The following is a 24859-nucleotide window of genomic DNA, read 5'->3' as shown; positions in this document are numbered from 1 at the left end:
TATAAGCTCTTTATTTAAATAATAAACTTTATCTTATTAATTATATTTTCATTAATACTTGTTGTTGAATAATAAAATTAAGATACTTAAAACTTTTTAATTTTTTCATTTACTTTACATTACTCCCTCAATTCATTTATTTATTATTACTTATTCAAGTTCTCTTCTATTTATTTTAAAACATAGAGAAACAAATTGAGGGATCAGGATAAGTCAATGTTTAAATTCGAATTAGATCCATCAATTCAACGTATTAAATACAAAACCAGAGACTAAACTCATCGGATTAGATCATTGGAGTAATCCCTAAATCAGAATTCGGACCAATTCAAGCTAATGAACTTTAAACCAACAAAACTAATCATTACTCGACGTCCAATCTCAGAAAAAAAACAAACAACCAGTGAATTTCACTATGAATCTCAAGTTTTAAAACAAAAAAAAATAAAGCTTCAATGTTTCATTTGATCCTATTTTTCTTAAACATAATGAATTTCGAACTTACATTATACATATATGCAAGCATTATTGCAGAGTGATGCTACAACCCTGTTGTATGGTTAAAAGCTTGCAGATTGACACGGATAAGAAGAGGATCTCGCAGTTTATTCACCAAAGAACTACCTGTGACGAATTTATTCTACATTTAACTTCTTTTTCTTCTAAAACTCTCTCCAAATCTCCGAAGAAATGTCTTCTTTGTTTTATTTGCAGCTGCTGGCTCAGTATCATCCAAATGACTTGCATCTATATGATCAAAAACATCACGGTTTACTGACTGCTCGTAGTCAGATACAGCAGAGGAAGCAACCTTAATTTCATACGTCCTGAGCTTCCCAGGTTCACCCATTGAGTGCGTATGATCATGTTGCAATCGTTTATTATGTCCAGGCCATCTTTCCGATGAAAACTTCGCTAAAAGTTTACCGGCATCGCCATCACTTATCGCAATGGGTTCACTCTCATGTGAAGGGGCTCCTTTGTCCATTGTGGATGTTGCAGCAAGCAAGCTCTTCAGCTCGTGGACACTATCTGTTGCTGCAGCTTCACTGACCTTTAGGCATTCATATTCTTGTTTTAGCCCCTGCAATGCTTTTTCCTTCTCTGATAAAAGGTCTTTTAGTTCAGTGTTATCTTTCCTAACAATCTCCAGGGATTCTTTGACAATGCTGGCTTCATTTACAGCCTGCTTTAGAATATCCCTCAAATTGGAATTCTCCTCCCTGACTGATCTTTGTGATCGGAACAACTTATCGTTCTCTGCTTTTAACTCAGTGATCTCCTCTTCGGACATTTTGATACAGTTTATGAAGCAATTCTCTTTCTCACACCAAGCAATGGTAGATTCCTCCAATTCATACTTGAGTCTTTCAGATTCTTCGGATGCTGCTTCAAAATTTTCTTCCATGCTCCTTAATCGTGCCTTCAAGTCTTCTGCTTCACCTCTTGCTTTCTCCAGCTCAGATTCGGTCGATTTGAGTTTTTCCTTCACCTGATTGGATTCTGTTGTTACTTCTTTCAGGACAGATGCTAAACCATCCATCGCTATCTTGCTTTTCTCTTCTGCTTCTCTGCTTAACCTAACCTCGTTCCTTAGTGTTCTAATGTCTTCTTCCGCAGAACCAATGCGCGCAAGATCATTCCCAAACAAATGCTTCTCAAAGTTCCTGAGGCTTCGGCTGCCAAACCGTCTAGAACTCTCCAAGCTTTTGCTGTTCTCTCGCAGAAACTTGTTCTCGAGTTTGGCCTCTTCGAGGGAGATATTTATCTGCTCAAGGAGCTTTGTCTGGGACGCGAGCGACCCAAGCAATTTTCTTTCTGATTCCTTCGCTTTCTGAACTTCTTTCTCTAGAGACTCCACTTTTGACTTACTTTCATCTGTGAGTTGTTCAGGTGCAAAGCTCTTTTTCAGAGAGGTAAGTTGTTGCATTACTCGGGATTTCTCCTCTTTCTCCTTCCTCAGCGCTTCCTGAAGCTTTTTTAATTGTTGTTGCAGATCAGAAGCTCTCAGACGTTGCTTCTGAAAATAATTAAGTAGCGCACAGAGAAGAAAAAAATTTGCAATCAATAACAACCAATGCAAGTTGAAAAAAAATGGAGCAATCTCATACGTAAAGTCATAAGCGAGAACTTACAGACAATGAGTGAGCTGTCTTGTTTAATGATCTTGGGTCTGATGAATCCAATGAGGAAGAAGGTCCCTCGATTGTTTTGGATTGAGATTCCTTATGCGCCATTCGGAAGAGCTAGGCATTAACACATGTGATGCAACGAATTAGTACACATTCAAAATTATTGAAGAGATCAAATTTGTACTCAAATACTCGGTAAAATTGAGAAAATAGAAAAGAAAAAAAAATGCCACAGAGAAGAGGAAATAGTGTTGGAATTACAATCAAAGTCCCACATTGGAAATATATGGAAAAGATCCTGGGGTTATAAGATGGAAAATATCTCATTGGTACGAGGTCTTTTGAGTAAAGTTCAAAAACAAAACCATGAGGGCGTGGGCTAAAAGTGGACAATATCGTACTGTTGTGGAGATATATATGGATTCCATCGGATCTAACAGTGATATCAGAGCGGGTCCATGTGGTGGGAGTTCCTATTAAGGGGTCCGTTGGGATCGTTAAGGGGGCGGGTCCGTTGGGATCCGTACCAATAAAGAGTCCGTTGGGACTGTTAAGGGGGCGGATCCGTTGGGATTCGTACCAATAAGGGGTCCGTTGGGACCATTAAGGGGGACTCCCAGTGGTCCTTTGTTTGAGGGGTAGATTCCCAGTAGTCCTTTGTTTGAGGGGTAGATTGTTGAAATTACAATCAAAGTCCCACATTGGAAATATATGGAAAAGATCCTGGGGTTATAAGATGGAAAATATCTCATTGGTACGAGGCCTTTTGAGTAAAGCTCAAAAACAAAACCACGAGGGTGTGGGCTCAACTGTTGTGGAGATATATATGGATTCCATCGGATCTAACAAATAGAAGACTCAAGAATCGCAATAACTTTCCTTCTTGTCTTTCTATCTAAAGTCAGAAAAATATGTTTGAAAGATGATTTGATCTCCAAAATCGTTTAATCAGTTGTAAAGATGGAATCAACGAAATGATGTCGAATTAGAAACGGAAACCGCTTGTTCCGCAAGCCACTAGAAAGCACCGTCAAAACAGAGAAAAAGATGTGAACTTTAGGGTACCTGAACTAGTAAGGCAGCATCATGAACTAAACTAATGACTATGCCTAGTAAATCGCTCGATCTCGAAGCCGCAGAAACAAAACAGAAATGACGGTATCGAACAAAAGTGCGAGCAAGCAAGATGGTGAACTAGTCATCGATTATACCAAAGCGCGACCATGATGCTGATCTCTTAATCGATTTGATCAAAACGGGAAAAGCCGGCACCTTGAAGGCGCAAAACATCTACCATATCGAAACGGAAAAGAATCGCTGGAAAGAAACAGAAATCGAAGGGAGGAGTGCTCACCACTGGTGTTCCTCGGAGCTCCAGCAGCGCGATCGAAACCGAGACAGGGGGACTAAAGCAGAAGGCTTTTCAAGAGAAGCAAGCCCTCAAGTCGCTTCACGACGCCGTTGGATGAAGGAGAAGCCAACGAAGAAGCTGCTCAAAAAGAAAACAAGCGAAGAACGAGTAAATGGCGTGGGGTTGGAGGCGCCGAGGCAAGGGAAGTTGAACCGGTCGGGTCCACCATCTGCGCGTTGGATTCTTCTCCGACTCCCACAAGGTTTCCCCTTGCCGGGTCACGGTCAGACTTAACGGCCGGTGATCATTGAGATTCAACACTTCCTCAGTGTTAATGTTCCGTCTATGGCCGTTGTTTATGTCATCGTGCATTTTCTTTTTTTTTTTTTTTAAATACCTTCCTGAATCCGATTAAATAGCAATCAATTGATATTAACAAGAATAAAATTAATAGGAAACTTACCTTTTCCTGATATAAATGCTTCCACATCAATCGAGTGATAGGGCGAATTGATATGGACAATCTTTCATTCATAGCCTATTAAAGTTATTCCGCCCGTGTGGTAATTCATGAGCTTCTGAATCAATCATGGACTGACTAATTTGATGCACCACCATCAAACAACACTCTCTCCATTTTCTTTTTCTTCTATATAAAGGTGAAATTTGTCATCCCAACAATTCTACACAGTCAGTCCCAATACCATCTATGAAGAGATAATCGAGAAACTGTAGTTGATCATGACGGAGAAAGGTATTGTTCGATTTCATGGAAATTCGAACTCTTGTCCTCTTCTACAAGTCTAATTCGTCGTAACCAACTCAACTATGCCCCAAGGACTCCGTATATAATGTTCGTTTCGCCCAAACCAGCAATCACTAAATTAGGCAGGGAGTCCAACTGCTTGAATGGATTGCGAGACTTTGATGCGATCCTCCTCTTCCTCAATCACTCAGCGATAATGAATGCCTGCTCGAGAGACTGGAAAGCATTGAGCCGGGGGTTACAATGGGTGTGGTAGCGCGAAGACAAGAACTATGACCTGTAGGGTAGTAGACATGAAAGAATAATTAAACCAAACCACACCAATATAATATAATTGAAAATATGGTCAAAATATTACCTAGCAAGTAAACAACCACCCTAAACTTTCAAGACCTTTTCATCAACAGATACAGAACAGGATAAAAGTTCAATCTTTGTTAATCCAGTATGTCAAAATTTGATCCGGTCAGATATGACAATTGTAACGGGAGATACTCCATAGAAAATCCACTGGAGGGCTCCTACGTAGCATTCCCGTTCAAGTTTCAGTGCCTATATGTTCATGCATGTGGTGCAGCCTTTGTAGCGAAATATATATAATTATTCAAAAACAGAAAAGAAGGATGTGAATCTACCAGAATTGAGTCAAAAGGTCGAGTCTTGAGACCGCAAGGGGCCTTGATGGTGTTCCCGTGCATGGAATCACTGACCCAGGTTACAATATGTCCAGTTCTTCGGACGGTCCTAATTTGATGAGGGAGCTTTACTCTCATCTTGTCTGCCCCCATCCTTGTTATAATGGTTATCCTCCCAGGCTTGTTCTGGGGATTGAAGATCTCAATCAGCTTCACAAGTTCGTTAGGATCCATCTCATCACTTACTTGAAACAATTGAATGATTCAGTTCTCAAGTCAAATCAGGAAATTCTGTTATTGTAAGATGAAATTTTAAAAGAATTGGCGCGGTAAACCAGAGCTTTTGGTTTTAGCTATGAAAATGCTCCTATAAATTATCACTTTTAAAACATCTATTCCATCAACTGTCAGGAATTCAATCTTTCAAATAAAAAAAAAAGTCAAATTATTCAAGGTCATCATTTTACTCATTGGTATAGAAAAATTAGTGCGAAGAGGATTTCACACAGAATAATATGAAGGCCCTTTTACGGCCATTAGATTTGTGCAAAACAAAAAGTAATTAATCCTAATAATAGATGCAAAAAAACGACCTTTATATAAAACACCATTCCATCATACTAGAATTTGGATAAATCTAGAACAAAAAATCTGGGTCGGTGAATACTATTCTCACATTGATACCGAGAGGATTGGCGACACCGCGGAGAAATTCAACATGCGCACCGTCAAGTTGTCGGGTTCTCTCTCCCACCCAGAGGAAGTGGGCGGAGCAATCATAGAAGAGACCGGCGGTGGAATCCTTGCGAGTGAGGGCCTGCTCGTAGGGAAGGAGAAGGCACTCGTGGGAGGTCCAAAGCTCAGTTGTTGTCATGGCAGGGCGCTCGATAGTGAGTCCTGCTGCAGCCATGAACCCCAAGGCCTCGTCCACTCGGTGGGCCAATTCTTGATACCTGGAAAAAGAACGAACACCGTGATTAAAGAGAAACAAAATAAGGCCATCCAAGAAGAGATTTGATGATCTCCTACCTGTCTCCTAGCTCACTGTGCTCAGTGAAGTCGAGGTTAAATATATTTTTTATTGAATATATCTTTAATTCATTGCCTTCCTTTATTGAATATATTTTTCGCTCATTGGATAAAAAATAGACCCCGACACGTTTAACAAAAGCGCCGTCCCTAAAATATAGCAACTGAGGGGTAGTTGAGGCACGCGCGGATCACATGATCATCGACTAGCGTAGGCGTAGTGTGTTTACTGTTAGGCGGCGGTTGTTGGTTTCCTGACTACCGTTTTATTCCACGTTTAAAATACAATTTTTATATTCTTATAAATTAATTTTTAAAATGCTATTCTTATTTTTCATTCAGGGTATAAGATAACAAAACGCCTTTTTATTAAGACAAAAAAAGGTGGAATGGTTTTTAAACATGGGAATTTTCTGTAACATCGCAGAAAGATGGATATTATATGGCAACTGGCAAGGAACCATACAAAGTAGTCTTAAAACATCATTCACTGGACTCGTGCTCTCTAAGTCGGTCAAATTTGCTTTTATTCTTTGCATAAAATAAAAATTAAAAAAAAACTTTTTAGATAACTTAAAATTGTTGCAATAGAAATATGAAATATATAATCATGCTTTGCCCTACGTTGATTACAAGATTATTGAATATTATTCTTTTGAAAACTGAATTTAAACTTGTTATAAGTAATATATAACAGCTTTAAATATGGAGAAATAAATCTTCTACGATACCTTGCCTTTTGGGAGCATATTGGTAGGTCTGATCAGGATGGAAACAATTTAGTTGCCTTCAATTCAATGCTCAGTTGGTTTGCTGATAAATATTTTCTTTATAGGAATATTTTATGAGATTTTTCAAGAGATAAAACCCTCCAAAGATAAATTTATCATATTAGGTAGGGAATTCTGTGCCATGAGCTCAGTGGAGAGTAACCAGGCGCTCGTTTGGTTAGGTAGACAGCAGCACCATGGTCCCAAAAGACCACATGAGTGGCATGTCCGGCTAGTCAGTTTATTTGCTTATGGTTATGGATGGTATATAAGGACGGATATAAGAATTAGAAGCGTGGAATATCAATACAAAATGAAGCAATTAAAAATTAAAAAGAATGTTCATCATTTACATTCAATAGTATAGAAGTTAATAGTTAATTTATACATGTAAAAATTAATTGTTAACTTCTATACAGTAATTATATATCATTTTGATTTTGTTTAGTTAAGTAATAATCTGATTAAAATAATATTTCAACGAGTAAAATAAATGATGAAGACTTCATATGATACTTAGTCAATTCTGCACACGGAGTATTCATCGACTAAGCACTTGGAGTATTCGTCCAACTCAATATTTGGGGTATACTTGCTTGATATTCCACTCGGACTTGGAAAATATCAGAGTAGCTAGCAAACCTTATTGTACTCGTGTACAGACCTTGGCCTAACCTTCAAAGCAGATAACTTGAGATTATGATCTTAGACCGCTCAACAGAAACCTTCGAAATACCAGCTAGTTATATTTAGCACCGTCATTATAATTTGAGTTAGATCGATGTTAATCAAACTTATCAAGATATGCATCTCTCTCTTATATATTCTCATACAGTCTTTAATTAAGCAAGGTAGTTTTTAGGACAATTAATTACATAAATATAACTCATTTAAATAAGAATAAATGAATAAAATAAACACATCTGATTTGAGAATTATCTTATTAGATCCATTTTGCAGAAGGCTTCTCCTTGAAGGTTTGAGAATGCAACAAACTACCACCACCTTGTTCCTGTTTCTTCTTCTTCTTACTTGAACCACCAAACAGCTTTCTCCAAAACTTCTCTTTCGTCACCTTCAACTCCTTGTCTTTCTTCTTCTCCTCCTCTTCCTTCCGACGACGGCCTCTAACGGCGAACAACAAAGACCGGCTCTTCGTCAGCCGGCCAGTAACCACCCTAGACTGCTTCATTTCATGGAGTCGTGGCGGCGAGGAAGCCGAAGAAGAGATGTCGTCGGAGTCGTCGTCATCGTCCGAGTACATCGACGAAGAGCACGACGAAGAAGAAAGACCCGCAGCAGCGGACGAAGAAGTCGAAGTTTGAGAGAGGTGCTGATAGAGCTTCTCCCTGAGGCAGAAAGGACAAACTCCGACCGACTGCCGGTGCTTCGGGTGCCTCTTGCACCGGCCTCCCTCCGACGCCGGCCTCCCCATTATTAAATCTCCAAATTCTTCTCGTGCGAAGATGTATGCGATACATATAAAGGCGATCGAGGAGGGAAATTTCCTGGTTGCTTCGTCGGTGGTGGGGAGTTGGAATATCCATGGAAAGAATAGAAGACAAGCACTTTAATTTGGACTCGACTTCTTCGGAGGAGCCAATGCGAAGTTGGAACCGTACGACAAAGATTCAAAGATCGGAACCGTGATTAAGGTGGTAACCATACTTGGGCCACATGTGGGTTTCTTCTTACGCAAATTTGACGTGGATATGGCATTGAATGTACAGTCGAGATGACGTACGATTGCCTACTAATCATTCCGTTCTGGCTGGCATTGTTATTTGACGAGGATTAGTTGACCAGTTGTCGTGCCAGGAAAGGTCGCGGAAGCTGCGTTCGACAGGAAGAGCACTCGATCCAACATGTGTTTGTCGTCGGTCAGCACTGCATTTGGTACGGCGGAAGAGCCTTTCTGGCACGCCTGCCGCTGGTGATGATACACCCTAATAATTTTATAAATTTATTTATTTTTATTGATATCTGATGCTGCCGTACGTGCGAAGATTCATCGATGTAATCTACGAATTGAAATGTAGAAATTTCAGAAAACTAATGATATATTTGATTAATACATATATATGGTTTGTAAAAATAATGTAATTGCTTCCGGAGCAAGTGAGTTAGTTATTATAGTGTAGAATTACGTACAGAAATAAATAAGAATTTGAATCTCAATAAAATTGAGATAATATCTTTCTTTATCGTGGGATCGTCGGAATGAAAGAATTCTAACTTTCAGAAAAGTAAAAGTAATGTAATTGAATGCCCTCGCCCCTCGGGCACGCTCCGTGTTAAAAAGGTAAGTTTGATTCTTCGAACTCTAGCGAATTCTAACGTGACGTTGAGGTGTCATATCAGAATCTATTTATGTTTTTCAAATCTAGTATTACGATATTAATGGCGCGCTGGAGCTCCATACATATGGGCATGTGTAACTTCTTGGTCTCGGTCGTCATCGCTCACTTAAGTCGTTGCGTGCCTGGTGCAGAGAGGTAGAGTTTCTTCCTCACACCACAGTTATATTAATTAGATTTCTGACTATGGGTAATTAATTATTGGTAGTAATTGTTGTTGAAGTTCGATGGGCATGGGTTGGGAGCTTGGAAATTTTGGAGAGGGTGCATGGAAGTTAGCAGTGTCGTCGTCGAAGTTGAAAAAGAGGGAGGAGGACATACATTCTGTCGTCGCGTCTACAGACTACAATGAATATATATGTATATATATATATATATATATCAAATTAATGGTTGAATTAGTTTTTCTGAGTTGATTTTCTGTAGGAGTTGAGGATCAATATCTGAGTGCCCACGAGTAACTAATTAGTGAGGTTAAATGGAGTATTGTCACAATTGTTGTCCCCGGTAGCTTCGGGAGTACGCAAACTGATATGTATCGTCGAGGCTAGTGTTCGACACTATCTCCGTAAACGATATTGCTCCGCTACGGTGCTAACGGATAGCAGCAACTCGTTCCCAAGATACAATGACGATCGTCTCGGAATAGTAGCACTCCAAATTCCGAGACCAGCGAACCTTCTCGTAGACTTCTTGGACTCTTGAACTCACAAGATGAGATGAATGCTCAAGAGAGAGGAGAGAATCGATGAATTGGATGATATTTCCATCATCTGGAGGGTTCTATTTATACTAAGTGAAGAGGTTGAGTGAGTGGATGTGACCCTTGGACGAGATCAATCTGGACCGTCAGATCTGGAGGGTTGTAACCCTTCATCTAGCCCCCTTGATCTCATCCATCAGATCTGAAGAGTTGTGCCCTTCATATCTCGCCTCTTGTCATCAGCCGTCGGATCTGAATCTCTTGATCCATTCGATCTGACGCTTCAGATCAGGTCTCATCCCAGTGGTCAGATCGTGACTCTTCGCGATCCAACGCTCCAGATCGCAACCCATGCGATCCATCACACCTCTTTGATCTTTGATCAACGATTGCCATCCGTTCGCCCAATCAACAGTCCAGTCAACTCTATTTGCCCTCGTGGATGCCACATAGGCACTGCCACGTCAGATACGATCCTGACACGTCACCCGAGTGCCACGCAGGCACCGCAATGTCCTCTGGAGCATAAATTTAAGCTCCTCAATGCTCCTCGTGAAGTGCAAAGTGCGCACGTGCGCACGTGGCGGGCTCACAGGTGCGAGCACCTGCTCGCCCATGGGTAGAGAGCACCTGTGCTTTTTGTGTTAACTCCATTAACACAGTAACACATATAAGGAAACTTTAGCTTGCGCCGGTTAGCGATGTGGGACTAAAACCCCATCTTTTCCTTAACGTTGTTTTGGACACAACTTTAGCCAATTAATTTCTCATTCACCCGTAATCGGTTTTGAGCAAATTAATAGTTTAGATTTATCTACGCGAAACATAGATTTCGATTTTGAAGTCATATCAAACTTCCAATGATCGATGGCACCTTAATTTTGCCTTGCAAAATCATATCCAACAACAATCTTGTTGATGAGGTGTCGAGTTTTGATATATATATAATCGCGACGGTCCCGACATCAATAATGTTGACAACGTCACGTTTGATTTGGTTTGCAAAACGCGAGTGACACGACACCTCAAATTGAGCTAGATATCACTAATATATAGCTAGGATCTGCAACACATATTGCAGGTCGGTATGAGATATATATTATTGATTCATTATCATAAAACACTCACTTGCTCTGATAAATATATAACGTGGCAGCTAGAATCACTCTACGAATGCTTGTGAGTTTAATAAAGTTGGCACTGTTGGTTTGATGGATGAGCGGTATTGATACAACAGTTGGATATCTGATGAATCAATTTGCCGATAAATTGACAGTTTGAACCGCGGCGGAGTTTGATATGACAATCCATGTAAACTTTTTCCTGTTTATACTCTTGATATATCCTTTTGGTTATCAAGATCTCTTTTAGATAATAAACATATCTTTTTTGATATCATTGTTGCCGATTTAATCTCACGGATAGATTTATTCTTTTAGTAAATTTTGTCGATCGAGTTATCCTTTTAGATTGTTGGAAATCTAAACCAAACTTGCATTCTTAGAAGCCTAAATCAAATTGGATTGTTGGAATTCAAAACCAAATTGCTTAAGTTGTAAGGGCTAATTAAGTTGTCTTGATTGTAAGTACATGCATTTGATTTAATGTAGGAAGAACCAAAATGTCTTTGGGCTTCCTTTCTCATGGCTATATAAACCAAGTTGTAGCAAGGATAAAATGTATTATTGAGAGAAAAAAGTTCTTCAAAATTGTTACACTCCTCTTTTCCCAAATACTACATCTCCTCTCCCTTCATAGATATCATATCGACACATTCTTTCGGATAGATTTGTTCTCACGGATAAGAGTGTTAAGATTGAGATGAAGATAACATTTTATACCTCTCAAGTACTTATGATTGATTGACAATCATCCTTCAAAATAGAACGATCTACGTGTAGAAATAGGAGCACTTAGAATTTCAAACTTTGGTAAACTTTGGAAATCTTGAATTCTTAAGAATAAGAGAGGAGAAAATTCAAGAGAAAATTTCACAAGCTGAGATTGAATTGAGCACTGAGTGAGTTGAGAAGACATACTGAAATTTTCTCTCCCGGGTGAAAGGAGATGAAAAGACTTAACATGTGTCTTTTAATTAATTAATGGTGTCATTCATCATTTAATTGATTAATTATTCAATTAATTAAATTTGTTGCCATATTAATTAAATTGGCTGCAACGGACATTAATTATAATCAAATGATTAATTAATACCAGAGCCATGAATATTGATTTTTTTTATTAATTAATTAATTATTTTCAATTTATATATATATATATATTAATCCTCACTTATTGATTAATTTTTTTACAACCAAATTTTAATAATTAATTTTGATTTCATAATTTTTAATGGTTCCATGTGGATTAATATTCATGCATATTCAAGTTAGCTTCGTGTATTTTCGTAATCACATCTATGAACCTAGCTTGTATATGAGTAAATTTTTTTTTATCGAATCGTACTGGAAAAATTAATTTTGATTTCATAATTTTTAATGGTTCCATGTGGATTAATATTTATGCATACTCAAAGCATACTCAAGTTAGCTTCGTGTATTTTCTTAATCACATATATGAACCTAGCTCGTATATGAGAAATTTTTTTTATCAAATCATACTGGAATAACCTCGATTACTTAAATGATTTTAGTTATTAATTTTTCATTCACTAAAAAAATTTATTTACCATGATCTACTCATGAAATAGTCATCCTTTCCATATTTAATTTATTAATTAATAAACCAATTTTTCAACAGGAACAGAGGCAAGGTAGGCTAAACAACAATTTCCTTTTAACTTACTCTGTAGGATAATTGGACTATGTTCTCTTGTAGCACATGCAAGACGGATGTTCAGAAATGATCGATATGCTACTGCTGCCATATTTTGCATTGAATCATTAATGACAGCATCAACAAACTATGGACACTCTTACTGATAATCCAGATGAAAAAAAATGTATCTTGTACTATACCACATGTGGTCATCACTTGTTCACGTTATGTGTTATTTATTTTGAATTTTTTGATCTTGCCAGACCAAAGAGTGCCAAAGGTACGGTCTTACATTTTCTATTAGGATTTTGCTTCTGTTTTTGGCCTGTGACATGGTTAGACCAGGTATCTAGATTTTAGTTAAGCATTCATTTTCCTTTTCCAAGTTGTGGATTTCTTGACATGGTATGGATGCCAAGCACACGAGAAGTTAATTCTTTAGAAGCTTATGGCCGTGGAGGAATACCAGTAGAGCAAGTGCATTGGGTAGGTCTTTGACCTTTCTTGCTATTAAAGAAGGCACATGCAACAGTTGAACTTTGGAAGACAACTGGAGAACAGAGAATTGGCGAACTTCTGATTATTAATTATAAGCAATGGTATGTATTCAGTCTTGCACTGTTTAATGCATATCTCTGTTCTGAGAAATTTTCAAATAGTCATTCGTGATGATTTTGCCACCGCAAAGATGTGTCGTTTAGATTTGATTGTGAAGCTCGCGGTCTGTTTATCGTTTAATTCGTTTTTGTGACTTCAGAAACGAACGTTTCATTTCATCTTCTCTCTTCTCGAAGGAGTAATGTACGACAACCTTGAGGGCAAAACGTCCGGATGATGCCAAAAATATTGCTGCCACTGGCAAGCCTCTCTCTTTCTCTCCTCCCGTTTCCATTTGTTGTTCATACTGTTTTAAACTGGGCTGGTTCGTTTGAGATGAGAGCATTCTAATTGAATTAGTTGATCAGGGTGTAAACTCTTTTTTTTTTCTGGTCTGTTATATCGAACAGGTACGAGTAATCTTTCAAATCGACGTCGAACTTTTTCATTAGCATTGTACCGATCGTTTAATCCTATTCACCAGGTCCGAAGTTAAAAACAGCGAGACTGACTTTACTGGTTCCGTGGAGCCCTACCACACCTTCGTGGTCCCTCTCCTTCCACAGATCCACTGTTGACTGCAGGCGTCAACGGGCCAGCTTCCGGCTTCTGCCTCAATCCATACACACACATTTCAAAGTAGCAGCCAATCGAGCTGTGGCTCATTCATTGCAGGGATGTGGAATCCAATGCTGATTTGGACGAGTGGCAGACGGGGACATTGCGAGGAGGGGAGAGGACCTCGTAAAGTGCACTTACCGTGGACCGCCTTTCTATTTCTTCACCTCTTTTTTTCCCAGCCATTTGAGCCCCCGGCCCCCCGCTGTGGCCGGTGGCCCCCCTACCGTCGCTGTCCCAGCTCCGTTGGCCGATGCGATGCATTAGGACCACCGCTGGATGGGATAGCAACCCAGTCTTTTTAGAAGAAGAATTCACGTGTTTTTCCTTTTTCTTATAATTTTTCATAAACCTCCCTCTTAATTACAAAAGAAATCAGAATCCACTCCTGAGCACTAGCAAAGTATTAAATGATCATAGAATGAAAATTTGTAAATATTAATTGTTGAATAACAAAAAGTTGAAGAAACAATTCCCTTTTTAATCAGAGTGTTTATCTGGCCAAGCGAAGAAGATATATCGGTGGATTCTGAAATGGACATGAAATTGTTGAAAAGTATCTGGGCCACTTAGTCGGCGGTGAAAAGCATGTGGATTGATCATGAATTGACATCCACGTCGGTATTAAATTTCTGTATTTATTTATTTTGAAGTTCTTATCAGGGACGTAGCCTGTCATTCAATTGATTGGATACCCGAAACAGTCAGTAAATTTTCTTATCCCACGGTCAAATACGAGATCCAACACTAGTCTTTTTGTCCTTCTGTGTATGTCTAAAAAAGAATACCTTACAGATTTGATATCTTGGCTTCTATAATGAGCGTTTATGGCCTGATTCAAGCAAAAATTGAGTGCTTGAATGTTTGAATTTAGTTTGTTTGAGTAATAAAAATAGAAAATAAAAGAAACAACAATTCATGAATCTTACTGAATTACGATATGTGTAGCATTTGATCAGCATGGAGTTCTGTTTTGTGCTAAATTAATTACTTGCACCATTAAAATTTAAGATAACATGATACATACATATTTGATTTTACAAAAATAATTCCGTAGAGCACGCTCCATACTAATTATTGATTATGATAATTACCGTCGCCGTCATTTTCGCTACCGGCTCAATTCCAGTACAACCAATTGAGACATGGCGTTGGCTCGTCGGCGAAGAAGCCGTTGCAGTGCTCCTCCTCTCCCTCAAATAACTCTTCCATCTTCATCGCGTGATTCTGGTAATAGTAAATCCCTCCGCCTGCTCCGATTGATTTCATTGTCCTCGAATCCAAGTTCAGAAGAGGCAGGGGCGGCGGCGAATCCGGGAAGGTGGCGCCGATGCCGACCGATGTCATGTTGGTGGCCGACGCAGATGACGACAATCCCCGCGGGCTGTCCTCGTCGTTGAGTACGGCGTCGTTCAGGATAGCGCTCGAGTCGCTGTCCGACGACCTGTTCTTGAACGCCAGTGACGGAGGAGGGGGTTCGTCCGTACCCGCAATCGCCTTTTTCTCGGCCGCTGGTGCTGATGGATCTTCCTCTGCCAACTTGGCCTTCAGCTCTTTGATCTGCACCGATATAGATGGGATAGAGTCAATATCCCCCTTTCGAGGACTATGGGCAATTTTGAGAGGTAAAAAATTAGGGTTTTCCCCCTTGAAAGATCGCTAATCCAGGACTGGCTTACCTCTGCGAGCAAGGATTCCTTGTCGTGGAGAAGGGCGTCGCAGTCGAGGCGGAGCACGTCGTGGCTGGCCTTGAGTGCAGCATAGTCGTGTTCTAGCTGCTTGGTCTTCCACCGCGCGCGGCGGTTCTGAAACCAAACGGCGACCTGCCGCGGCTGGAGGGCGAGCTCCTGCGCCAGCCTCACCTTCCGCTCTGGCTCCAGCTTGTTGTCCACCTCAAAATTCTTCTCCAGCGCCCTCACCTGCTCCGCACTCAGCCGCCGCTTCTTCGCCCCACGTCCTCCGCCGCCGTACATCTCCTCTTCCAGGCTCTCGTCCTCCTCGAGCCCGTCCATGAACGACGTGAACGTCCTCTCTTCTCCTTCGCACAATCAACTCCAGGTTAGACACCAATTACGCTAGAAAGATGAAATCTTTTCATAATTCCTTATCATAATTTAGCTACACGTAATGAATTATACCAGTGGGGATCATATGATCCGAGTAACTGAGTGATCTCTTCATGACGCCCCAACTTAGTTGGTGGTTTCGGGAGATCTTTAGGCTGTTCTCAACAAGCAAGCAGAGTTTCTTTAACTGTACAACTCGGTTTACCGAGTTCTAAAGGAAGAAGGGAAGTGGGCTGACGCACAGCAGCTGAGGGAGCAGCTGTGCGGCGAACAGAGGATGAACAGAGGAGGAGGGTCTCTTCCACGTCCCCTCTTCTTTCTCCTTCTGGCCCATCTCCTCGCCTTCAGAACCCATCAATGGAGATAGGTAGATCTATCTGTGTAGAGATGTACTCATGGATCAGTGAGGAAGGAGAGGAAAAATGAAGCTGAAAGAGATGGATCAGAGAGGAGGAAGGTGGCAGAAGAGCTAGAGAGCGAGAGATTCCCTTCCTCTATAAATAAAACAAATTTGAAAACTTTAGTTGGGTTTGGGGTTGGGTTTAGGGTAACATTGGTTAAGAGGAGACTTTGGCGTCCAAAATGAAATGAAATGAAACGAAATGAAAAATAAAATGAGGCATTCCCCCCTTTTCTATTACTTTCTTTTTTTACGACGTCCAATTGTGGATGCTCCCGTCCAAATGATCATTTGCTTATTTGTGATTTATTTACGTACTGCTTAAATTTTATTTTCCTTCATTTCAATTTAAATAATCATTCATTTATTTGTTCTATTAGATATTGGAAAAAATATATTCCATAATATTTGGATCCATAATCTATAACCATAAGCATATCTGGATATGATTGTTATGGTCTAATTAGAGAATGCAATTAAATCACATTGCCCATGATTTAACCTAGTTTGACATGATATGGGTTGTCGTATTAACCTTGACTCGTAATTGGAATCAGGCTTGGTGCCACATTTTAGGATTTATTTGGACCATCGCAATTCAATATCTAAAGCAAATAAGAGTTCATACCTAGCACAATATTAGCACAAATCTTAGGTTGAGCGCAATCTAGTGCTCGACTTGATATATTTTTTTCCCGCTTTCCACCTTTTAAATTGGTGCAAAATAATTAATTTAGCCTTGCAATAGTAAAAAAATATCAAATTACTAATAACATTTTAAACTTTTACCTAAATTTTCTAAAATATATATCACAAATAAACATCTCCAACTTTTATTCCTCAGTTAAATATCACTTTTATATTTATAGTGCGTGTATGGTTTCACTCGTGCTTAGCAAACTAAATTAACTGTTGATTATATACGAAGACTTAAGTGAAGTGATCATCAATGGAATTTCTCCAATTTTGAACTTTAAAAACTTCATTTTTTTTCAATTCCTGATTGAGAGTTGGATCAAGTTGCATGTGAAATCTTTGCACATAAGATTTATGTTCGGTGGGTATATAGATTGAATAATGTATTTATGTTCTAGAATTTAATACGATGCATACATATATGATTTATGTTGATACTGATACAGTCGCTATATGATACTGGTTGTCTGACGTCATATAATACATCCACTCACCGATATTCTATGATTTATGTTGCTACTGATTTAGTCGTCAGCATCAGTACTATACAACACTGTATTGGTCGTCTGAGTAATATTAGGTGCTAATTAAATTATGGAAAAAAATATTTAAAGATTTTTATATAAATTAACTTCGAAATTGTATGATCATGCCACAGGCAACCTTCCCACTATTTTTAGCTCATATATATTATATTATTCACAGAGGATCCGCATCTTCAATTTTATAAATTATCTGTAGCAAAAGCTAAGATTTTGACATGTTATGGCTTGAGTGCGAGTCTGGGCACGCAGCATGGTGGCAAATTCAATCGTGATCCAGCGCATTTATTCTTCCCTTCGTTAAATCCAGCCTTTTCGATGGGTCCCACGGCGGCCCCCTCTCTCCGTGTTTTGTTTCGCCAGTCAGCCTCTCCCATGACTGCATCCACGCTTACATGTCTACAGACAGCAGGAGGCGATGGAACAAACTCTGTCATTCGATGGCAAAGTGGAGCCTGAAATTGGTCGCACTACCATCCTGCTTTTAAAAAAAATGATAATCAGACCACTCCATTAAGCCTGAAATTGGTTGGAAATTTCCCAAGCCATGAAATGCTTCTCCAGGATACGGCTGTACGTAGTTATCATAAGCATCAAATCGTATTTATCTTAATCGCTAGTTATTCCAAGCTGGCAGCCAATGGAAACACTTCACGTGGGCACAGTATCCGCAAGCCATCAATTGCCTTCGAGCTTTGGAGAATTGGAGTTGCATAAACCAAAGCGACCAGGAAAGGCTTTTTCCCATTCCTTCAAAAGGTGAACAGGAAAGCGATGTGTCTTTTCTGCTATCGTTTTGGTAGACCCCAACGGAGCACCCACCTAATAAAGGGCTCACCATGGAAGAGGAGCTCCAGGAAGTGGACAAAGAATGAAAGCAAAAAGGAGAGAGAGAGAAAGAGAGAGAGAGCTGTCTGCCTCTGTTGATGCTTTTAGCTACGACCAGGAAATCCAATAGGATGTAGACATTGGACTTATCTTTGCTTGCAGAATTTGAATATGTTAGATGTCAATTGTCATGCTTCACGCAAAGTGGATCCTAAACAGTTGGGTGGTGCAAGCTTTTGGAAAAAGCTTGGGCCATGCAAAGTGACTGCAAGGCTTGCTTAACACTATGAATCATCTTTTTTTTTTTTTAGACTTGCAATTTCAATATGAGTTCCTAATAAGACTGAAGCAGATCAGACTTGTAATTTCAATATGAATTCCTAATAATATGATTAGCTCTTTAGGAGAGAAAAAAAGATCCTCTCTCTGCGAAAATATAGTCTTCCTGCGCTCCAGGATGTGCTGTGTTTCAAAATGCTTTCATGCTGAAGAATGCTGCAGCAGCTGCCACGAAAATAGCCAAAATCCTTGCAGCAGAGTCAAGCTGAAATCGAATGAAATAATCCTAAAATATTATAGCTTCCAATCAGTTAGCTTAAATGGGCCTAACCGAATCTATTGGGCCATACATAGATAATGCATCATGTGATTAGATTTCTGAGCGGCTGGCGAAATGTTTGGAGTCAGCCTGCACGTAGAAGAAGGATTTAATAAGTGTTTAAGTTTAATAAATTATTTAAACTAAACTTATTTAAGCTAAATCTTATAAAGTAAACTACTCTGTTTTGATTAGTTATGTATGGTTGCAAATGGTTGTCATTGTTGTGGACCTTGGAGATGTTTTTAGCGCACCAAATCCACAACAGCTAACTTGCCAATCCACAACAGCTATATTTAGACTAATAATAAAAATCAATATAAACAAACTGTTTATTGGTTCCATGTAGTTGGATAGGATGGTTATATATTATAAAAATACAAATGGTTGGATTTAATTATAGTAGTTCATAAAAGTTTGAATTACAAATAATAACTTTATTTAGTAAAGGAATTGAAATACAAATTGATAACTTGAAAATCTTAATTTAATTCGTTTAGTTTATCAGTCTGGCTTTTCATCTCACCGTCGTTAGCAATTAGCATCAGTGGATGAAACGGGTTATCGGATCCATGGACACCCTCATGTGCGGATCCACTGGCACCGCGAGCCATCCAATTTTGACCAGATGGTCGCGGACTTGCCATGAACGATGAATCTCAGTCCCCGATAACGATTCGTCTTCCCCTTGCGGCGGCTGCCGTGTGGTCTCAACTTAGATCTTGCTTCGTCTCTTTTTCTCGATCCTTCCTTTTTGTCTATTTAAAGTCCGTTTCGTGCCATTTTCAGAAAGGTCTCTGAACGGGTTTTTCTGCTGCCCTCTTTTGCAATCCTTCGCCCTTTGGTCAATCGCCTGCAGCGCCACCACCGCGTCGCCGCCGTCTCCTCGGTCCGATTAAGCGGCCGGGTGGTCCCTGGGACGAGGTATGCTTTCTTTGGGCTTTGGTGTGAATTTTTTTTCCTGAAAATTATGGAGCTTTCTAGGCCATTGATTTAGGATTTGATGTAATTAGAGCGTGTTGTAGGGGTTGTGCAACTGAAGGTTTTGAATTTGGTCGGACATCGTGACCGCTGGGAATGACTTCTCTTGGGTCTGCTTCGCCTGTCGTTGGCATCCGTCTTCCTCAGTAAGATCTCGTGTTCTCTTGTGATTCATCACTTCATATATTTTCGGTCGAATTTGTTTTACTTAACCCAAATCTTTCGTGAATTTGTTCGGAGTCGCGTTGGTACGAAAATTTCTTGATGTTCTTATGGGAAATCTTGGAATAATGTGATTTCAGCAAGCCTCTAATGTCTACTATTCCATTACTGATTATAAATGTCTATGTTTGTACATGCTGGAGCTTAGGTTCAACTCTTTCAGTTTATCTCTGCTGCAATATCAAATCCACTTGCTCCTTTTTGTAACAAACCATAGGATGAATCAGCAGAGCTATATGTAGGTTGGAGTTTGTAGGTATTCAATGTGGAAAGGCTGTTAGGGCAATATACAAGAAAAGTAGGATCGGTTCTCATGGAATGCTTGCATATATGCAAATTTACATACCAGAATTCGCAAAGGAAAACAATGTAAATTAACCCCATATTAGTTCACTATCAGACGCTTTATTTTTGTTGTAATGATTGCAGGAAGTGTGTTTTGCGGGTGTGTTTCAAACAGCATGAAGGTTCATACTACAGTGCATTTGAAGTAAAACACAGGAGAATCAATCTCACATCGAATGGTTTCAGAAAAGCAACATGCGCTGCTTCAAAAGCAGATAGTGGCTTTGCAAGTGTACCAATTTCTCCTGAGGACGACATGCTAATACAACAAAGCTCCATTATTGAACAAGATGATTCAACCTCTAATTCCATGTATCCATCACACTCATCAGCCCTTGCCGAAGGCATTGCTGATATTGCTGTGATTCCTGAGAACTTTTCTATAAATGATGATGAGCCTGATTTAGATTCTCCTACTGAAGGATTCTCTTCTATCTCTGAAGCAATTGAGGACATTCGTCAAGGGAAGGTTTGTCTCGATCAGATTATTTCATTTTTTTATCTTTGTTCTAGCTACTCTTGTTCCTTAAATTTCATGCTCAACGATTAGCATTGATCTGCATTTGTAGTTTGTTATTGTTGTCGATGACGAAGATAGAGAAAATGAGGGAGATCTTATAATGGCAGCTTCTTTGGTGACACCAGCGTCAATGGCATTCATAGTCAAACATGGAACTGGAATCGTGTGTGTAAGCATGAAAGAAGAAGATCTTGAAAGATTAGAACTTCCTCTCATGGTATCGAATAAAGAAAATGAAGAAAAGTTGCGGACAGCATTCACAGTCTCAGTGGTATGTATATGTTTATTTTCATACTATTGTGCTCCCTACCAAATAATTGGTTATCCCTATGAATTGTCATTTTAAGCATATGAAATAGATAGATAATCCTTTTAGCTTGCCATGATATCCAATTTTAGTTTTTTATAAAACAATATATGATGGCAGTGGTTTTTGGTGTTTGTTGACATAGTGGCTAATATAAGGAGTTGCTTCCTTAGCATCCTCACTATACAAGTGAGTATCTAATACAAGGAGTTGGTCCCTTGGTATCCTCACTATGCAGTTTAGTGGTTTTCTTTTGAATATTTCTCTTCAATTACTCATTCTAGTTTTTGTTTGGCATCACGAGATATAATTTAGTCCCTTTGATGCCTGAACTGTTCTCTTCTCTCCCTCCATCAAATTTAAAAATGAATATTTTCTGCAATTTTGTTTACATTGCAGCAGATATATTACCTTGAGTTTTAACCCTTTAATCGTTGAAGTGGTGATTCATTTACTCATACATATACAAATATACTTATGTTTCCTATTTACAATAAATTTCTAGTTTAGTTACTAAATTTGTATTAATCTATGCCAAAATACAAATTTTAAACATTTTTTACTCAAGCTATAAGTTCTGACTCTATGAATGCTGTGGGTGATTACAACTTTAATTAAACGTGTTATTCTCAGGATGCTAAAGAAGGTACAACCACTGGTGTCTCTGCTACAGATAGGGCAAAGACAGTTACGATGCTTGCATCACTCGATTCAAAGCCTGAGGACTTCAACCGTCCTGGCCATATTTTTCCACTGAAATACAGGGAGGGTGGTGTATTAAAAAGAGCTGGACATACAGAAGCATCAGTTGATCTGGCTATGCTGGCTGGATTATCCCCTGTTGCAGTTCTATGTGAGATTGTTAATGACGATGATGGTTCCATGGCTCGGCTGCCTAAGCTACGTGAATTTGCTGAAAAAGAAAAATTAAAGATAATTTCAATTGCAGATTTGATAAGGTGTGCTACTGTTTCTTTTTCTGGAACATAATGATATCAAAGCTAACGTATTAAATTTTAGATTTTTAGGTCAATGTTAGGTGATGAACTTATGCTGATAGAGTAATGACCTCTATGCTCCTTAAAGAAGCATGATGGCCTGATGTGCTTGGTACCACCACACTGCCATGCCTCCTTTTGACTGTCTTGCTGTGCACTAATCTCTACTCATTAACATGGAAGTGTACAACCTCGCCTACTTTTGAAATTGCATTAACTTAAATACTTCTTCAGTTCCCAATATTAGAAAAAATATGGAGTTTTAGGATTCTCTGACAGGTATTGCTATGAGCTGTTCGCATAATGAGCATGCCTTGGGGAAGTTTTCTAGAACATATTATAATGCCTTCAGTGCTCCTTGATGGGCAAATGGTGCTCAATTCTAACCTTATATCAGACTCCCATTATGCTACACTTATTTTTCTAAACTAAAATATTGTGCAAAAAAAAAAAAAGATAATCTATGGTAAGGTTACAAAATAAGGAAACATGGAATAAAGTCAAAAATTAAGGAAACATGGATTATGAGATAACAAGCCATGAGCTGAGTCACATTATTTGTGTAGGACACTGATATCATCCTAACATTGGTATCTCTCGAAATATGAGCTATTTGCATAATTATCCTAACATTGGATTCTTCTAAGGTCATATCTCTCGAAATATAAGCTATTTGCATAATTAACACCTATTGGAGAATTTTTCTATCATATATTATAATGCATTTGATGCTCCTTGATGGGCAAAATGGCGTGTTCAATTCTGACCTCATACTATACTCCCATTATACCACCCTCATGATTACAAAATAAGGAAATATGGAATGAAGTTACAACAAGACATGAAGTGTGTCGCATTATTTGGGTGGGACTATCCTATCATGGAACTCTTCTAAGGTTAAATCTTTTAAATATGAAAATATTCCTCAATAAATTGCAATCTTCATTCCCATAATATCAGTGTGTTCTTGGCATTATGCTTGCTCTGGTCCCTTGAGATTTTTCTTCTGTAAAATTATATTTAATAGACGATTATGCTATGACAAGGGAGAAAAATATCATACTGGGTTTCAGCAACACCAGGCGACACTGTGATATTTCCTTTGGAATTCCTTCTTTTGTCATTTTTTTAATACCTGAATATTCTAATAAACTCCAGTTGTGATCATAATATGACAGATATAGAAGGAAAAGGGACAAGCTGGTTGAACGAGCTTCTGTTGCACGCTTACCCTTAAAGTGGGGTTCTGTTCAAGCCTACTGTTATCGTTCAGTGATAGATGGAATGGAGCATATTGCCATGGTTAAAGTAAGTAGCCTTTGTCTTAATTCAACGTCTGTTTATGTTTATGCCTGCTGCTGCTTTTGTTGTATTATTTGAAGCTTAACTTCTCATGACTCAAGTCTTCAGTTCATGATACTAAATTTCATCCTCTTATCTTTTCTGGAACTCAAATAATGGTAATTTTGACATTTAAAATATACCATATATACAGGGAGATATTGGAGATGGTCAGGATATACTGGTGAGGGTACATTCTGAGTGTCTTACTGGTGATATCTTTGGATCCGCTAGATGTGACTGTGGCAATCAGCTTGCAACGGCTATGGAAATGATTGAAAAAGCTGGCAGAGGTGTGCTGGTTTACCTTCGAGGGCATGAAGGGAGGGGCATCGGACTTGGTCACAAACTTCGAGCTTACAATCTTCAGGATGCCGGGCGTGATACTGTGGAAGCTAATGAGGAACTTGGACTGCCTGTAGATTCACGGGAATATGGCATTGGTGCGCAGGTAGGATTAACAAATAGGCTCTGGTATTTCTTCATTTTAATATTATCTATGCTAATATGGACCATAATAAACTTAATTTAGCCAGTATAATTTCTTAGATGTCTTGATATGACACAATTATCAAGAAAAATCTCATCCATCCGTTTTAAATCACCGACGCCCAATTGGACAGCATTTCCTATAACAATATTGTTTAGTTCCTTGGTACTCGTTTACATGCTCTGGCATATCATATTCATCAATCATTCCTACTGAATTTGTTGTCATATGACTTCTAATTCATGCAATCTAAATTCCAAGTCCTTTTGGCAGATATTGCGTGACCTTGGTGTTCGATCAATGAAGTTAATGACAAATAACCCTGCCAAGTACGGTGGACTTAAAGGCTATGGACTGAGCATCACTGGCAGGGTTCCGTTGCTAACTCCTATTACTACAGAAAACAGAAGATACTTGGAGACAAAAAGAGCAAAAATGGGTCATGTTTATGGTGGTCTCATCGGAAGCAACGGAACTAACAATCAACATCAGTCATAATGTGGGTTTTGCCAGTGCACTATACATTTTATCTTGGTCCTGATTATGAATTTGATTCGCAAGTTTGATTCAAAAGTTTTTGCACTACATTCATCATTTATTCATGAAAGTTCGTGGAGGCATCTGCTTTTGAGGTATTCGTCTTGCACTATAATGCTAGACAACGAGGCATTTCCTCATATTATTGAGTAATGTATCTTGTAATTGATTGAACCAGGAAGGATTCAAATGTCTACTCATTTTGTAATAAAGCTATCGCCTGAGTACTTAATGGCATTAAACTTTTTTTTT

At 38.9% G+C, this 24859-nt stretch overlaps 5 protein-coding genes across 7 annotated transcripts; 1 reads left to right on the top strand and 4 right to left on the bottom strand.

Annotated features, from left to right (window-relative positions):
* Positions 1–456: 456 nt before the first annotated feature.
* LOC141841466 (uncharacterized) lies at positions 457–3591 on the bottom strand. The gene is made up of 3 exons (XM_074729641.1): positions 3487–3591; positions 2136–2246; positions 457–2020 (listed from the first exon to the last, which is right to left on the bottom strand). Exons 2-3 carry the CDS (start codon positions 2235–2237, stop codon positions 647–649), a joined length of 1476 nt encoding a protein of 491 aa, XP_074585742.1. The 5' UTR covers positions 2238–2246; positions 3487–3591; the 3' UTR covers positions 457–646.
* On the bottom strand, positions 3539–6909 carry LOC141837181 (phospho-2-dehydro-3-deoxyheptonate aldolase 1, chloroplastic-like). The gene is made up of 6 exons (XM_074724626.1): positions 6880–6909; positions 5914–5993; positions 5563–5837; positions 4885–5132; positions 3881–3884; positions 3539–3621 (listed from the first exon to the last, which is right to left on the bottom strand). The coding sequence occupies exons 1-6, from the start codon at positions 6907–6909 to the stop codon at positions 3539–3541; spliced, it is 720 nt and encodes a 239-aa protein (XP_074580727.1).
* Positions 6910–7572: 663 nt separating this feature from the next.
* Positions 7573–8118, bottom strand: LOC141842351 (uncharacterized). Its single transcript, XM_074730560.1, has one exon. It carries the CDS (start codon positions 8116–8118, stop codon positions 7627–7629), a length of 492 nt encoding a protein of 163 aa, XP_074586661.1. The 3' UTR covers positions 7573–7626.
* Positions 8119–14723: 6605 nt separating this feature from the next.
* On the bottom strand, positions 14724–16289 carry LOC141841495 (homeobox-leucine zipper protein HOX20-like). 2 transcript variants are annotated; one of them, XM_074729670.1, is made up of 3 exons: positions 15875–16289; positions 15416–15768; positions 14724–15296 (listed from the first exon to the last, which is right to left on the bottom strand). In XM_074729670.1, exons 1-3 carry the CDS (start codon positions 15915–15917, stop codon positions 14856–14858), a joined length of 837 nt encoding a protein of 278 aa, XP_074585771.1. In that variant the 5' UTR covers positions 15918–16289; the 3' UTR covers positions 14724–14855. The 2 variants fall into 2 exon arrangements, with proteins under 2 accessions (XP_074585771.1, XP_074585770.1); XM_074729669.1 differs by having other exon boundaries at positions 15416–15774; positions 15875–16288.
* A 3360-nt stretch (positions 16290–19649) lies between these two features.
* On the top strand, positions 19650–24859 carry LOC141839665 (putative bifunctional riboflavin biosynthesis protein RIBA 2, chloroplastic). 2 transcript variants are annotated; one of them, XM_074727466.1, is made up of 8 exons: positions 19650–19790; positions 19892–19993; positions 20499–20883; positions 20984–21205; positions 21875–22200; positions 23418–23547; positions 23735–24031; positions 24344–24859. In XM_074727466.1, the coding sequence occupies exons 2-8, from the start codon at positions 19944–19946 to the stop codon at positions 24566–24568; spliced, it is 1635 nt and encodes a 544-aa protein (XP_074583567.1). In that variant the 5' UTR covers positions 19650–19790; positions 19892–19943; the 3' UTR covers positions 24569–24859. The 2 variants fall into 2 exon arrangements, with proteins under 2 accessions (XP_074583567.1, XP_074583568.1); XM_074727467.1 differs by having other exon boundaries at positions 19654–19790; positions 19880–19993.

This window comes from Curcuma longa, chromosome 11, assembly GCF_044706935.1.
Source record: "Curcuma longa cultivar G26 ecotype Majalengka, Jawa Barat chromosome 11, ITB_CL_G26_1.1, whole genome shotgun sequence".
NCBI lineage: Eukaryota > Viridiplantae > Streptophyta > Magnoliopsida > Zingiberales > Zingiberaceae > Curcuma > Curcuma longa.
This window is presented reverse-complemented; position numbering and strand designations above follow the sequence as displayed.

Bases quoted from the DNA above. Each gene is read 5' to 3' on its own strand.
- LOC141841495 (XM_074729669.1), bottom strand. From the start codon at position 15,917: ATGAAGAGATCACTCAGTTACTCGGATCATATGATCCCCACTG. The intron at 15,775-15,874 runs GTATAATTCATT...GATTGTGCGAAG, and splicing joins GGATCATATGATCCCCACTG to GAGAAGAGAGGACGTTCACG. The intron at 15,297-15,415 runs GTAAGCCAGTCC...ATATCGGTGCAG, and splicing joins AGGAATCCTTGCTCGCAGAG to ATCAAAGAGCTGAAGGCCAA.
- LOC141841466 (XM_074729641.1), bottom strand. From the start codon at position 2,237: ATGGCGCATAAGGAATCTCAATCCAAAACAATCGAGGGACCTTCTTCC. The intron at 2,021-2,135 runs GTAAGTTCTCGC...AATTATTTTCAG, and splicing joins AGACAGCTCACTCATTGTCT to AAGCAACGTCTGAGAGCTTC.
- LOC141839665 (XM_074727466.1), top strand. From the start codon at position 19,944: ATGACTTCTCTTGGGTCTGCTTCGCCTGTCGTTGGCATCCGTCTTCCT. The intron at 21,206-21,874 runs GTATGTATATGT...TGTTATTCTCAG, and splicing joins CAGCATTCACAGTCTCAGTG to GATGCTAAAGAAGGTACAAC. The intron at 22,201-23,417 runs GTGTGCTACTGT...ATAATATGACAG, and splicing joins TCAATTGCAGATTTGATAAG to ATATAGAAGGAAAAGGGACA.
- LOC141837181 (XM_074724626.1), bottom strand. From the start codon at position 6,909: ATGCCACTCATGTGGTCTTTTGGGACCATG. The intron at 5,994-6,879 runs GTGCTGCTGTCT...TATTCAATAAAG, and splicing joins TGTGGTCTTTTGGGACCATG to GAAGGCAATGAATTAAAGAT. The intron at 5,838-5,913 runs GTAGGAGATCAT...TTCTTTTTCCAG, and splicing joins CACAGTGAGCTAGGAGACAG to GTATCAAGAATTGGCCCACC.
- LOC141842351 (XM_074730560.1), bottom strand. From the start codon at position 8,118: ATGGGGAGGCCGGCGTCGGAGGGAGGCCGGTGCAAGAGGCACCCGAAG.